This window comes from Pseudopipra pipra, chromosome 4 (genome assembly GCF_036250125.1).
Source record: "Pseudopipra pipra isolate bDixPip1 chromosome 4, bDixPip1.hap1, whole genome shotgun sequence".
Taxonomy (NCBI): domain Eukaryota; kingdom Metazoa; phylum Chordata; class Aves; order Passeriformes; family Pipridae; genus Pseudopipra; species Pseudopipra pipra.
Window position 1 is genome coordinate 66,470,188 of NC_087552.1, and position 16,804 is coordinate 66,486,991.

Genomic DNA, 16,804 nt, shown 5'->3' on the forward strand with positions numbered 1-16,804 from the left:
ATCTCGGCTGTTAAGCAGCAGAAGGGTCAGTCTGGATCAGCAGTTCATCTTTATAAAAAATGCAGGTTGAGACTTCAGAAAGAAAGTTTCTAATTTAGACCTTTTTGAAAAAGGATGTGAAGCAGGGATGCCACAGTAATGCCAATATAGTCAGTGCACAAAATCTCAACAGTGAAAGGATCACACACACCAAAAAAAAAGTAGTTGAGGCAAATATTATTCTGCTGTCACTATTAGTCTCAAATCCTGCTCTGGAAGATGTCACTGTATCTTCCTCTCTTGTCCACTACCATCCCTAAGCACCCACTCTCCTGACTGTGGGTCCTGTCAGCTGAGGGACCGCCCCACTACAGCAGTGCAGAACAGTCTGCAGGCCATGACCCCCCTTTTTTACCCATCCCATCAGCGTCACCTGCTCCCCACCCAAAACTGACAGTGAAACTTGCAGGACCTGTAAAATGAGGGTCTGTGGAGCCTGAGAACAGGATGGATGGAAATATGGGATATGTTCGGTCAGGGCCACTCGTATCCTGAAAGAGAGAGAGGAATCTGGGAGGGAACTGGGAAAAGAACTGGCTGTGGTCCAGATCCCTGGACCATAACAGGAACAGTAGTAGTAAGTCCTGGAGTACAAGATGGTAGAGAAGGCTCCATGTGCTATGGGCAAAACCACAACAAACTAACACCCTTCAGGCTGCCCTGCCCTGCTGCCATCATCCTGGACAGACATCACCTCACAAACCGATCAGGTAGGAGAGGGTTAATTAAAAAGGTCTAGCATGATTCAAACTTTACTGACAGCTTTTCCACAGGCTTTTAATACACTGCAAATCCTGCAATGGTTTTGGGTCTGGTTTTTATTTTGTTTTGTTTTTTTGAGGAGACGTGGTGGGGGGACACCAGTATGAGAAAGAATTCAAATGCTATTATTCACCATTACTGGTCAATAGATTTGATCACTTCTAAGAATACTTCTTTACTAATCAGATGATAATGACACATTTCACTGCCTTCTAACCATTACAGTAGCATTTTGAATGGCAGTTTGACCCATAATACAATCAAGAATGATGTAAAATTTCATGTAAGATCTCTATGCACTCCCAGAAGACATAGAAAAGAGACTGTGCTGTCATGCTGAACATCCAAGTAAATGAAATTTATTGCTTGTCTCCCATGCTAAGGATATTAGGCATAAAACACTGACCATCTACACTTCAGTACCATCTTAATCCCTTTTCAAGAAAAAAAACACATAAATATTGATGTTATTAATGCAGATTAAATAGTAAGATCATTTTCTCAATATAACTAGATAATAGTATTTTACATGAGTTGGAAGCCTGTTAGTTGGAAACTGCAGAGGAACAGAAAGACCTTAGTACACTAGGGGAAAATATGGAGAAAATTACAATTACAGACAACATAACAACTGGCTCCAAATCATCTTGAACATTAGGTAGGCATTAGCTGGGAACATTAAATCAGTATAGACCAATAATCAGTAGCAATCAAAATTCTGATCAGGAATCATCAGAAAAGCAAAAGAAATCAAGAAATAAGCTTTCTGAATACATTGCCTGCCCACACATTTTTAAAACTGCTTATAGCTCAGGTCAACCCATCTCAAAAATAATATTAGAGCAACCAATTATATTACAATTATGAAAAAACTTTTGGACAGTAGAAGAATAAGGTGATTTCTTACTGGAAAGTAAGTTATTGGTGGTTGAGGTTTAAAACAAAATAGAATCACTAAGAGAAAATAAAAAGAGAGTAATATTGTTAGTATTTCTCATGACAAATATTAGCAGGTATGAAATGAAACTATATGGAAAGTACAATTATGTGGTGTTCTCTTTCCACACTATTAAACTGTGGAATATATAAATCAAGTGATATCAAGAATGCCAAAAAGTACCACTTCAGATAAGTTTTAGAAATTCCATACTTATTTTTGTTAATTAAAGACCTTTATTCCATATGGATCTATTTCTACAGTGAAGAACTGGTATTTTACAACTCCTTTTCTTCTCTAAATCTTCTCAACTGCAAGGAATTCAGATCTATATTTGTACAGACAATAACTTTATAATCTCTTCTCTCAAAGCTTTTATGTTTAAAATGTAAAAATTAAACCAGTTTTCATTATTTCAATTCATTCAGTGCTATTTTATCCACACTAGTTTCTTTCTAGCACACAAATTATTTTAACTTTTCATACATTTTAAAGATCCTAGAACTGACCATTTTTAAAAATAATTTTAGAAGACGACAATACACATGAAAAGGCTGAATGAAATTACTAAACATGTAATTGCTTTTCATTTTCTCATAGCAAAATGTATCAGAGGACCTATTTCCTATAAATGCCTCTTTGCAGATTAACTCACATTAGTACATTCTCAGATTTAGCTTGGTGTTTGGGATTTCAGTTGAGTTCTCTTTAAGGTATATACGTACATCTCAAATCAGACCAAAGCCTATAATTCCAAAGGATAATATTAAATTGTACTGCATAAGAATAGCAATCCAGCTGCCATTAATTCTGCTTTATAAACAGCTGTGGTAGAACAATTTAAGCTAGTGAGCAAACAGAATTATAAAGGAAAGGGAAAAAAACATGTAATTATACAACAAAAAACAAATATGGGAACCACACAGCTTTGCCAGCATTGTTTTTGCATCTAAAATATCTGTTTTGCAATTAGTTTACCATCCAGTTACCAACATTAAAAAACTGCAATTCTTGGATCTGAAGCAAACTACAAATTTTCACCCCCCAAAATATTCCATTTTTAACTTACCAGCATTTCTTCTTCCGCAACACTTGCTTTGGAAACAAAGACAACTCTGAAGTAGTTACAGTTAAACTTCTGATCAAACCAGAGTAACAATAATACATAATAGTTGCCCAGGAAATATATTATATATTATATTATATAATATAGTGAACCCCACAGTACTGTATATCTGTCTTCTCTCTTCTACATTTTTACAATATTTTCAGTAGCTTTAGTTATGAGGGTTCAAAGCAGTTGATACATTCTATAGTTTAGAATACATATGTGTGTATACATACATATATATTTATTTGCAATACTATTGTCCAGTGAGTCTCAGATAATGAGATTATCTATTTAGTCTTCCTTTAAGATCTAATATGATCCAGTTACAAATTCACACTTTTCATTAGCACAAACAATAATGTGGTCAAGATAGAAGTCTTGCAACAATGTGAAACAGAAAGGATTTCTAAAAATCAATACCCACATTTTTGAAAAGCTTTTTAATTACATTTTAACGTAATTTGTCATATTTGTCATATTCAGTTGGAATAAACCTACCCAAATGCTAGTTATCAGGCTCAGGTTGTAAAACCTCTTTTGATCTTCAATGTTATACTCATTGCCACAATATCAAAACAAACTTTTTTTTTTTTTTAAGAATGGTGAGAGGTCAATGCCTAGGGTTCTGTTCTCATGGAGAAAGAACTTAAAGACTAAACTGACTGTTATGGAGCTTTCCAGTGGAAAAAAAGAGTATTTTCCCAGTAAAACTTAATTTAAAACAGTAATGGGTAGACACATCTTTGGCCAGGCACTAGCCTGAAAACAGAGAGCAAGGGTTGAACAAAATCAAATGTATTATATTAATTTAGTCTAGAGGGAAAGGAATGCTTCCCTTTTCGGCAATTTCTCAAGCCCCCTGCCAATCCTAACATCCCCTGATGTTTTCATATTGCTTATGCTGCTTTTCATTTGCGTCACCCAAAAATTATGCAAAAAGAGTGAGTAGGTAAGTGACTGGAACTCAGCAGGATGCTAAAAAAGGTGAAAATAGCAATGCAACAGTAAAGGCAGCACAGTGCAAATGGAATAACAAACAGAAAAGCAGGAATTATTCTATTCCCACTGAAGAAATAACCAGGCTCTTCTTATGTTAGTCTTATAGACCTCACAAGACTACACACCCCTACCCAGCATCAGTCTTAAAACAATTCAGAAGCTTCTTGTCACCAGAAATCTTCCTTGGTCATTCCCAGATTGAAAGGCACCTTGCCTTCCATGAGCTGACTTTTCAGCGAATTTCAGCAACATCATCAGGCCTCCCACTACTTTTTTCAGTTTAAGACCTACAGAAGTCAAGAAGACTCCAAAAAATTCTCATTAGATGCTTCAATAGAAATCTGTTCATGTGACACTTTTAAGAAACACCAGAAATGTGAAGTTTAGTACAGGAAATAATTTTAGAGGTGCACAGGGCCAGAGGCACCTTCCAGTAAATCTCACTCAGAAGACGTGCATTGGAACCAAAATTTCCCTGATTTAGTTCTCCTCTTCCCACATACAAAAAAAAAAAATTTAAAAGACACCATTTAGAAACCATTTAAGAGTTAAAAATAGATATACAGCTTTTGTGAAAGTATGAGTTCAGTAATTTAGGGATATTCTCTTAGAACATTTTAAAGCAAAACAAAAAACCTCATGCTATTCACTAGCAACCAAATCAGGCATTTTTAACTAGTTTCAACTATTCACACTTATATTGAATTTTAAAATGCTTTAGAGCAGTGTAAAGAAAATTAATATTTTAAAAGTGGGTTTGCCAATTATTACAGAATTAACCATAATTCTACTTTTTGAGCTGAAAACATCATCACTAAAGGGAAAACAAAGCTCAGAAAATGTATTTCCTTCCTTGTGAAGTCTGAAACACCATATCTATTCCTACCCACAAGAAACACTTCCCAGCCTCAGTTCTGAAAGTGCAATTTTAAACAGATATGTGCACTAACGCTTTCTCACATCTGCTCCTGTGTGCTGTACAATTCACAAATGTTTTGTAAGTGCAGCTATAAAATCTGGAAATAGTTTAGGCCCATCTTACCCCCCACCAGTATTGTATGATACAACGTATTTTTCAGAATTACATGCTGTGATCATCGCTGTTTAGCTGCACAGCAGTTCTGCTAGTGCAGAAGTGCATCCAGGAACTCGTGTAATGAAAGCTCCAAGGCAGACAGTATATAATGTGGAAGTAGAGATTTCATCACAAAAAATTCTAGCTTTGGTAACCTTTTCTCCCTCTAGTGGCTTCCATACAGTCTCACTCACTGGATATATTACCTTCAGTATTGACGTAAAGGACAAAAAACTCACCTTAATTAAAAGCAATTTAAAGACTGTTCTGCCAAACGAAGCATTAGACTAAGCCACTAGGTTGTAAAAATATGAATTTAATCCCATGTAGCCACTTCATATACTTTATTCCGTGACTGGAATGAGTCTGAGCATGCTGTGTAAAATAAGTCCTTAGCACTTAAAAAGGTCACAGGAAGCTGAGTATGTGTAGTTTTCTAGAACCCACCTGAATAATGGTTTGGAATAGGCAGTCTTAACTTTTCACACAAAGAAAAAAGAGAATCTGAATTTCTGAATATCACTCTCTTATGAAAGTGAACTAATGCTCTAAGATGCAAACCCAGATTTTCCCTGTTTCTACAGTACCTAAAATATGGAGGTACGCTCACCAATAAAGTACATCCCCTGACTATTTTCATTACAGATTCAAGATGAGAACATTGTACAACTTCATCTCTATGCCTTACTCCGAATAACCTTACTAAGCTTTTTTCATCACTTTCGACAGCCTTCAAAAATACTGGAAAACAACACTAAAATGCAAAAGACATTCTGTAGCCTTAATGAAGACACTAAATGCTAAAGCCATGTAGGAACATTTTAAATGTGTTCTTTCAAAGAAATTTGTTATTAATCAAAGAACAGAATGTCTATTTTATTAGTAAATATATTTAAAAGGGAAGATTGAGATACTTAGTGTTGGTTTATGCTGATCTGAGTGATACAGTAGGTGAAATATTGTTACTCTTTGCCCACATATAGAACATCTTTCATCTTAAAGTATAAAATTTTCTATGAGATTTTCATTAGTATATTTGTGATTTCCACAAAATACTTTTTTTCTGGAAAAAAATGCAATCCATATTACTATCATGGACAACACTGCAGATAAAAATTTGTTAGAGAGACCCTGAAGGAATTTCAGCAGCATCCAGTGCAGCTGGTCCAGTTTTCAAAGAGCACTTGGGAACAATGCATCTGTACCAGGTGCTGCCTATAAAGAGGTCTTTTCCTTGGTCTGTCAGCAGAGATCATGAAGCATGTAATCTTCAGGGTAGCAGATAGAACTGATTCTTAGCTCGTTGGGTGGGCAGTGTTTACAAATTTAGTGTTTCTGTTTGGATAGTTTCTATTTGCCTTTTGAAAGTGTGAATCGCCTTGTATTTAAGATCACGTGAAATTTAACACATCATTGTGGGTCTGGAAAACTGCTGCCTATAGCAGTCACTTCACCTTCACAATACACCAGTGTATAACTATTCTCTATACCAGTTTACTTTTTTTATTTTCAGCACAAAAAGCATACAAAAGAACATATGTGCAAGTTTTTGGCTTCACAGTGCAGAAAAAGCAATATAAAATAACTCCTCTTTTCACATCAAAACATTCTGAAGTTCTGCAATCTAAATACCCAAAATGTCTACAACTGACTGTCACGGCACTGCAAAGATTTTGTTTGTAACAGAATGAAACAACTAATGAACCTCTACTGTCATCAACCTGAGTAGCAGTTGTATATTTTTAATCAGGTGAAAAAAGCCACATTTTTTCAAAACACATTTGGATAGCATGATGGACATTTGAATCAATCATATAAGCAAAACTTCCTGTCATGGACTGACAAAGCTTCTCGAAGACTAATTTGGACTATAAGGTTCTGTCTTTTCCTGGAGTCAGCAAATATTTCAGATACAACATTGCTACTAATTCTGTTAGTGTTGGACCAATGACCTCCACTTTATTAAAATCCCAGTTATCAACAACAGACTCCCAAGAGATTAGTTCCCTCAACAGCAAAACGCGTACGTCACAAAGGGAACAGTATGCAATCATGTTGTATACTTGGATACTCCTCCCACACCTTTTTTTTTTTTTTAATCACCTCACTTTGTCTAATATAGACAAAACAAGTAGATGCTTCATCTACTTCATCCAGTAATTTGGAATAAAATTTGAACTACAGCTTACTGGCAGAATGTTAGATTTGTGACCTACCACTAAGGAATAGTTTTTGATGTCAGTTTTTAATGCTACTTGTATTGAGAGGTTTGCTGGAATCAATTTTTGTAATAAAATAGTCTTATTCAGTTAAAACTAAAAGTCTATAACCCAGGTTTTTGACTAATGATTAGACTACATCTCTATAAAAATAGATACCATAGATCAGATAGATAAAATAACAACATTTGCAAGCCAGTCTTCTACAAAAAAGAACCAGACTTAAGATCCAGACTGTTTCCATTCTTTTGCTGCTGGAGGTCAAAAGAAACTGAAGTTGCTAAATTGTCATGTCTCCTTTCATTGCAATGCCACTGCAACATTTGGAAACAATGAAGAGACAAGAAGAAATGTGAGAAAACACTAACAGACAACACTTCCAGCAGAAATACAATTCCAGAGCTGCACTAAATTAAAGAGGAATATGCAACGCCTCTGCAAACAAGAAAGAACCATATTATTTCCTTCATCTGAAATTTTGTAAATGATATAATACGTTTACATTTTAGTACGCAAATATTATGGTGTAAAAGTACCATAGGCTGATGGGTTTGGGCGGGGGTTTTTGGGGTATTTTTAGGAACCAATGTCAACATATTCTTACCTTTTTATCTTCTTTAGATTTCCTAATACTGTGGGGAGGGCCAAATTTGTTCTGAATGCAAAACATCTTCTTAGACCATTCATTTTTGTGAGATTTTAGCTGAGGCTGACCAAAGCTGCCATCGACTCTGTATCTGTCAGCTGGAATCTTACTCATCGGTGGGGGAAGGGTTCCACAGTTAACACTTGACCAGCCGTCTGTAGAATCCGTGTACGACTCCTGGTCGCTGGCATTTCCATGCTGCCATTCTTGTAACACATGCACAGGCAACCACCTTTGATTGCCTGTGCCGGCAGCATTTTTCTTTGATGGAGGTACTGAATTTCGGGAGGAAACCAATGGCACTTCAATACGAGCAGAAGGACTTAAGTGTTTGCTTACATTCTGGGTCTTATCATTCTGTATTACTTCTAAAGGAATGCTTCCCTCTTGCTCATGACAGAAGCCATTCCAATGGGAAGCAGGTTGATTTTGTCCCCTTCCTACTGGATTTTCCCACAGGCTGTTAGGAATGTGTTTACTCGGGTTGGTCCCTAAATCAACCACCAGAACTCTATTATTCTTTTCTTCCTGGTTGAAATTTCCAATTCCACTATCACTGTTGCTGCTTGTACTATTATTTTGATGAGCATCTGCATCACCATCAAGAAAAGCTCTTGCACGCATTCCCTCAATCAGTTCCCCCATATCCCTGTACAGGACAGAAATAAACTGCAGAACAGGTAGAGATGATGTTGGAAACTCTAGACAGCCATTTGTATCTGGATCTGCTGTACATTCCAGTCCAAAACGTCTTGCTATACCCTGGTGAATTTTATGATGAAATAATTCAGGATCCACCATAAAAACATGGCAAGATGTCCTCAGAACCCCTTCATCCTCTTGAGCCAAGCTTGCATCATCGTTTGTCTGCATTGTAACTAGTCCAAAGAATCTTCTATCATCTGGGCAAACAGCACTGAATGCCAGTTTCTCTGCAGGATATTCTGCCACGACACCTGATTTGTCACTGCAGAGCTGAATACAGTCATGCATTATCTTCATCATCACCAGGGAATGGATTTTCTGTTCCGCCCGCAGACGTCTCATGCATCCACGAATAGCCTGCAAACTGTCACTTTCCAAATTCGAGGTTGTTGAAGGAAGTTCAATTGAGCCCAGGTAACCTACGATCATGGCAACATTTAAAATGCTGGCATCTAATCCAAAGTCTTCTGCGCCCTCCAGTCCAAGTCTAAAAACTGAATCATCATTCAGGACTTTGGCTATTTCTTCCTTTGACAGTAGGTTTGGATTGCTTACACTTTCATTGCCAGTTTCAAATTTCATAGCAGCAGAAACTGAAAATGATCTTTGTTTTGGTGCAGAATTATCTGAGTTACCAGCACAAAGAGCAGGATTCTCAAAGATCATGTTGAAGATGCCACCAGACTGCATTTCTTCAACAACTTTCTCTGCTCTGTTTATACCCAGAGCCTTAGAGTCAGGTTTGGGTTTCAGCCACCCCTTCCCATCATAAAAACCGACCTCTTCATCACTCGAACATGAATCTAGATGACTAATCCCCTCAGCAATGACCATGTGCAGGACTCCAGAACATTTTCCTATAAGTTTCACTACATCTTCATGAGAGGCTTTTTTCACGTTGATTTCGTTAACTGCATATATCTGATCTCCTGCTTTAAGTCCAACATAATCTGCAGGGCTTCCTTTCATCACACAACTAAGAACACAAGGAGCTTGTCCAGAAAGGGTAAACCCATAACCTGCTCTTCCCCTAGCAACTTCCACACTTCTTATCCGTGGAGGAGCATGCATGTTGAGTCGACGTTTGACTGTTTCCCCTGGCCTATACATTTTGGATTTTATTCCTGCAATAGGAAAACTTTTATTTAGTCCAGATTTTTGTCATGTTTCAAGAGCATCACTCCTTTGCCTGATGAAGTCCTAAAGAAAGAAAGAAAAAAGACATTTTAATTTTCAATCACATCTCAGGGCTTTTAGTACCCAGTAGTCTTAATTTTACTTATGAGAAAGGAGTAGCAAATCCAAATGAAGTGGCTGTCTAAAATGACAAAGTGACTGAATGGTAAAGAACAGAACCTAAGCCTTTTGATGTCCAGTCAGTGTTTTTATATTACAGCATGTTATGTCCTCCCAACCCCCCCCCCCACATTATCTATTATTCAGTTAACTTCTGGCTTACTGCACCATTGCAATACCACTGCATTTTACAGCACAGTGAAAATCCTGGATGAAGCTCATCTATCCTTTCCCAGCAGCATCAAAATGAGAGCTCGTGTCTGTCCACTCAGCTACACCTCACCCCTTAACATTCAATGTATAGAAACGGGTACCACATGTATCCATGTAAAACAGATTAACTACCCCTAGAGTTGCCTGTATCTCTCCACTGACTGACTGTAAGGGCAGCTTAAAGTAGGTATCTCAAACTTCAACATTCTTACCCACATTTCAGTTACATGTGCAACAACAAATGGGCATTCAGTCATGGATCAGACCAAAGGGATGCAAGATCAGATTTGCTGTTACACCAACCAATTAATCTATTCCAAACCAATTTGTCAGAAAGCAAACACTGTAAAAATGCATTTCAATCAGTCATTCCAACATCCATGTGTTTTAGTTTAGCTTAAAAATTTAAAGAAAAAAAAACAAGAGTGAGAAAAAAGGAACTCCACATGCTGCCAGTGTTAATCTAGTCATGACTTTAGAATTAATATAAAGCAGCTTTACATGAACAGCAAGAAATAGTAGATTTCATTACATTTTGGTGTTGACATTGAAGTCTGGATGTCTTGTTCTAAAATATACTCTGGGTAAATTCCATTGTTTTGGAGAGGTTTCTTCCACTAAGCAGATTAAAATGCATAAAAATGTCTTAACACAAATTAAAAAAATGACAACCTGTTCAACTTTTGAAACTATCCTCTTGTTGTATGATATGAACTCTCACTTCCATAGGTCTGGAGGATGACTGACAGAAATAACCATATGACTACAGCTACATAAAATCACAATAAACTCCATCTGAGCAAGTGAGAACTCATGGCTGGGCTTTGTGAACGAAGATTTGAGAAGGGCTCTACCCACGTTTGTTACAAGCGCGCTGGTGGCTAAAAAGGCCAATACAAGACAGGCACATCTGGTTGCAAAAGGCACAGCAGAAAGACTCCTTAGGAGGTATATTCTGCAAGCACGAATCTTTCTGCATTGTCTTTTCTCCTCAAGGGTGATCCTGTGTGCTTTCTCAAAAGCATCAGCAGCGTTATAGATGGTGTGTCTCCAGACCTCCCGGTTGGAGGTCAGAGTAGACCAGTTATGTTGATCAGTATGGCCAAGGCTGAGATGTTGTTTCAGGGAGTCCTTGTATCTTCTCTTTGGGGCTCCTCTCTTGTGGCAGCCGGTGGCAAGTTCACCATAAAGCAGGATCTTAGGGAGGTGGTGGTCCTTCATCCTTGAGATGTGCCCTGCCCATCGCAGCTGTGTTCTCATCAACATGGCCTCAATACTTGTGACTGCTGTTTGTTCTAGAACAGATGTATTGGTCACATAGTCTGACCAGTGGATGTTTAGGATTGTGCAGAGACAGCGTTGATGGAAGCATTCTAGGAGTTGCAGGTGGTGGCGGTAGATGACCCATGATTCAGATCCGTATAAGAGAGTAGACAGCACTGTGGCTTTGTAAACACTGATCTTTGTACTTTTCTTCAGGTGTTTATTACGCCAAACTCTTTTATGGAGTTTTCCAAAAGCACTGTATGCCTTTGCTAACCTGTTGTCTATCTCTCCGTCAATCTTACCATCCGAGGAGATGAGGCTGCCTAGGTAATTAAACTGCTGGACTGATTTGAGTTCTGATTGGCCAATAGTGCTATGGGGATGATGGAAGACTAATTTGAAAATAATTACTGCTCTGAGTTGGTCCACAGGCTTATTCATAACTCAGTCACATTGTACCATACTTAAGGCGTGTAAGGTACTTGAAAGCAAGTATCTTGTATATGTGGGCAAAATGCAGGCAACATTTTGGATAAAAACACACAATAAAAATATATATACACATACCACAGAGACAACACATTTCTTTATCACATCTAAAATGCTAAATTAGTGGTGTCCCACCCACTGCTTGCATGGAAGAAAAATGACTAAGAAATCCTTCTGACATTGTTCTCAGCTACAGAAATAACAAAAAACCATACTCAGAATGTGATTCAATCCACAGCTTACTACTTTCACAATATTTCTGCCTGGGTTAGAACAAATAGAAGGGCAATTATTTCAAAAGTTTCACCAATTAAAAACCAAACCAAAACAAAATCTAGGATCAAAGTCTTCACTACTTAAGTACTTATGAGCTCTTTGATTATGAAGTTTAAAAAACCACTCTTATTGCTTGAATATTCCACTAAATACTCTAATGGATGTAATTCCCTTAGGACCCTTCCAAACCCAAAACAGGACAGCCTTCAAGATATTAGAAGACATCCTGTTGGCTTTACTTTTGGGGTTTAGTGTGTAATGTTTTGAACAAAGGGACATTAGGTTTTTTGTCTTGACGGTGCAGCTGTGATTGTTCAACGTAGTATGGTTTTTGCAAATTGTTTTAATATAGCAATTATCTAGCTTCATTAGCAACAGTTTTCCTACAGTTTTTGACAAAAAAAACCCCTTAACTGTAAGAAGTAATGAAACTTCACACTTAACCTTTGAATGGAAATCATAACATAAGAAATGCTTTGCAAACATTTTAACCAAACTTAACTCTTACATTGCTGTAAGAGACACCCCTCAACTTGCATCTGTTCTCATGCCTTAAACGAAGTTTGACCCTTTCCTGATGAAGCTAAACTTGGGAACTAAGACATCACTGTGCATTCAGCTACCTCTAAGTAGGTCTGTTACTTTTTGAGAATAATTTTTAAACATTTCAAGAGGTAGTTCTCCAACCAAAAAAATGAACTAATAAATGCCTATCAGTAAATAAAAACTTGCTATCTAGGAGCGTGAAAATACATGTGTTTTAATTTGCCTTATAGTGAATATTTCTGTTCTCAACTGTCTGGAGAATAGCCTAATGTGCCCCCTGGGTACCCTCCAAAATTCTGCTGCTAACCTAATATAATGCCCCATAGTATCTGGCACCTAAAAATGCACTACTAGCTTGCAGGAGGAAAGGAAACAATTAAAAGAGTATGAGATTATAAATAATCTCATTCTAAAAATATAATAAAAAGCAGTTGTTAGTTAAAAAATTAAGATTCAATATTGTAATGTTGAAGTGGCTGATGAAAAAAAACAGATTTCCAGTTATCTTTCTATTCTATAAAAAAGTACCCTAAATGCCACTATAAAAAAAATGTACAATGAAAATTTATTTAGGGTGTTCTTGGGAAGAAGCAAACCCCAGTGTTGTCTTGCCTCACAATTCCACTTTGCTAAGAGAGAGTTCCTTTTAATTCTATTCACAAGTCATTTTATCTATTTGCCTTCCTAACCTATGCTCCTAACACATCAAGCATTTGTTTCAGATGACAACCACTGATAATGGAACATCATTCAAAAACCTGACAATTATAAAAACAAAACAGCAGGCTGGTAGTATATTACTTTTCTCTAATGATGATGTTCCACAGGTGTGAAGTCTTCCACCTATTGATATGTTTATGTACTTTTGTGAGTTTAAAGTTAGGAAGTAATTCAACATTAAAGGGGTTTTGCTATTAATGTGTATATCCACTAAAATAAAAACAAAACAAAACAAAACAAATACCAACCAAAGAATAAAACTGTGTTACTTCACTGAAAAAATCACCTTTTCCCTCCCTCAGTACCTGAATATTACTGTGCATTTTTTGTGCCAGTTTCAACCAAGACAAAGAACAGCTCACTAAATTTATCTAGGAAACTTCGAGACAAAGGACAAATGTATCTCTTCTACAAGAACTTTCAGTAATCAAGTATGTTTCTCTGCAAAAATGGTGGGACAGGCAAATGGAAAAGTTACAAAAATAGTTTCTCATAAGCAGAGAGATTCCAACAGAGATTTGTTGACTGACAAACTGTTAACAAACTAGTTCAAAACTAAATTATCTAATTGCCTAAGTTTTCTTTTAATTTATTTGCAGATTTGAAACCTGGAGCTAAAGAGATATGGCACAGAAGTGGCACAGACTTCCACAGTTTCAAATTAATCACGTCTGAAAAACCTTTTCCTGTAATAAATTACAAAATATGTAGTTTCTCCAACGTGAAACAAAGTACAAATGTAGTGAAACAGACATCATCTTACTTGCACTGAGATAAAGCTTTGTAGTTTTATAACTACAAAATATTTCACAGAACATTTCAGACAAAAACACTAATATATACACAAATGTGAAGCAACATAATTTGCCCATATACATCAGCTTTGTCATAGAACTGCAAAACAAAATGAAACATTTGAGTTTTCTGCCAGCACACATTCTGGTCTACCATTTGAAGCAATTATTCGTGGGGTATAAACCACCAAAAATACCAGTTACAGTTGGATTATACTTTAGCCCACAAACACTGCCTTTCTGTATGTAATGTTTTTACATATCCATGCTGGCTTTTCATGTCATTTTCAAACCCTCCACTCCAAAGAAAATAACACTTATTTGCTTACTTTCAAGAGAAAGAGGCGGTTTGTTTCCTGCTTCTGCTCTTGTTATCTCATAGCAACAAAAAGAACAGAAACAGAAGGCACACTGCTGATACAGTCTAACCTTCACAGTTACAGAGGGCAGTGAGGGAGCATGTGAAGTTTAAGACTACCTGACTGACCACCAGTTCCTTTCAAAAAGCATTTACAAATGAGCTGATACTCAGCACTACAGGATCCATATTAATGTGCAGAGACACAGCAAAGAACTGTCTGGCCTAATTTTGATTTTCAATAGTGGGACTGTAAAAGGATAAAGCATGCAAAGTGGAAGTGCATAGAGGAGAGGGACTATTCCCTCATCCCTCACACACATCTTGAAGTAATGCAAAAGACTCTTCAGCATGGATGACACTCTTTCAGGCATCTTAAGGCATCATTGTGAACTGACTTTCACAAATGATGCCAAGTAACTACAAAGCTCAAATGAAGTTATAAAATTTGAATTCCACTAACTATTCAAATGCGGTACATGTTTATAGACAAGTTACACGAGAAATGTAACAGCACAACCTGTAGAAGACAGCTACCAGTTGTTTGAGAACTCGGGCAGGACAATATTTTAATAAAAAAAACCTTATCAGCATTTCAGAATTGGCAAAACACACCATTATGTTCCCTGTATCAGCAGCAACTGCTTTGCTAGAAAACAATTAGTTGTACCGAGCGTGATCATTCAAAAAATACTGACTGTAATTAGTAAAAGCAGGCTAAAAAGTAGTTGTTAATAAAAACTGTTCTCACACCGACGTCGATGTACGAAGTGTAAGGAACATAAATAGGACATTTGCTGTTTTGTCTGACAAGAGCCACGAGACTACGGACAAAGTTTTCTAAAGCTGTTGTATAGACAGTCATGCGTCTACAGCTCGGTTTCATTCGTTGCATTTAAGAAGGGGAAAAGGTTTTTTTGGCAGTCAGGCATTTTTTTTCCCCTTCTTTTCTTGCAAACACGTTACAGAACTGTTGGGGCGCCGCGCAAAGAAAGGGCAGCACTTCAGGCGGGATCCGCTCAGGGACACGAGCGGCCGGGAAGGGCTCGGGGCGCTCTGCCGGGGCGCGGGCAGGAGGGGCACGGCTGGATGCGGCGCAGCTCCGCACACCCGCTCCCAAAGCCTCGCTCCCGCGGGCTCCGGCTCCTGGCGGCGCCTGGGTGCATCCCGCGGGCACCGGGGGCATCCCGCGGGTACGGGGGGCGACCCGCGGGTACGGGGGGCGACCCGCGGGTACGGGGGGCGACCCGCGGGTACGGGGGGCGACCCGCGGGTACGGGGGGCGACCCGCGGGTACGGGGGGCGACCCGCGGGTACGGGGGGCATCCCGCGGGTACGGGGGGCGACCCGGGACGCCGCGGGGGGCGGGCGGCGGGTCCGCTCCCCGAGCAGCGCTCCGCGGGGTTACTCATTAACCGGGGCAGCCGCTCCCCGGGGGGGTGGAGCTGCGGGGAGGGGAGGGGAGAAAGCAGCACCTGAGCCCGCAGGGACGGTTTGAAAAATCAAGCGGTAAAAGACAGGAGTTCAGGGAGCACCCCCGAACCTCCCCCCCGCGGGCGGAGCGCCCGCCCACCCCTCCGCGCTGCGCGCCGGGGGTCGCGGGCAGCGCCGCAGCCCGAGGGGCGCGCACAGGGGCTGCCTGGGGCTGCCTTTTCTCCCCTCCCTCCCCTCGGCCCCCGCCGCCGCGCTCCCTTCCCCCGGGCCCTCTCCCGCCGCCCATCTGCCGCCCCCGCTCCTCCCGCCGCACCCCGGCGGGGTCCCGGGCCGGGCGCTCGGCGGCGCGGGGGATGGGAGAGCTGGGCGGGCAGCGGTGGGCGCTGCCCCGCTCGGACTCACTCACCTCCGTCCCCCGGGGCTGTGGCTGCTCCGCCGAGGCAGCGGCTCCGCCGGTCACCGGGGAGACGGCACCGGGCTCGGCCTGAGGGCGCGGCGGCCACTGGCTGGCCGGTGCTGTCAGTCACGGCGCCCGCCCGGCGGGGTGGCGGTCGGGTTCCCGGACAGAGAAAGGGGAGAGACAATACCAAGCGCCGCGGAACTACAGCTCCCAGCGTGCCCCGCGAGGGGCCCACTAGCGCCGGCCGTGGGGAGCGGGCCGCGCGAGGTCTGACGGGGCGCGTAGTTTTTTAGTCTCGCCTCGCCGCCTCGCCTTGTCCTGAGCTCCGGCGGGGCGTGCAGTGCGCAGGCGCGGGCTGGCGGCGGCCGTTCGAACGGGGCCGGGAGCGATCCCGCGGCGGGATCGGGACCAGGGCAGGGATTCGGGGATCGCATCCCGCAGCAGCCACTGGCGTAGAGTCCCCTCGGAGTCGGCAAAACAGGGTGCACCTGTCCCCATCTGAGCGGCGGCCGGCGGCAG

At 40.3% G+C, this 16,804-nt stretch overlaps 1 protein-coding gene across 5 annotated transcripts in view; it reads right to left on the bottom strand.

Annotated features, from left to right (window-relative positions):
• The window catches only part of RGS12 (regulator of G protein signaling 12), an 89,711-nt gene extending 73,285 nt beyond the window's left edge, over positions 1-16,426 (bottom strand). For all 5 annotated transcript variants that reach the window (XM_064653349.1, XM_064653348.1, XM_064653351.1 and 2 more), the window contains exons 1-2: positions 16,292-16,426; positions 7,747-9,693 (exon numbers count right to left, since the gene is read on the bottom strand). In XM_064653349.1, coding sequence (XP_064509419.1) covers positions 7,747-9,603 — 1,857 coding nt within the window. In that variant the 5' untranslated portion in view covers positions 9,604-9,693; positions 16,292-16,426. The remainder of the gene's footprint in view (positions 1-7,746; positions 9,694-16,291) is intronic.
• Between the last annotated feature and the right edge of the window lie 378 nt (positions 16,427-16,804).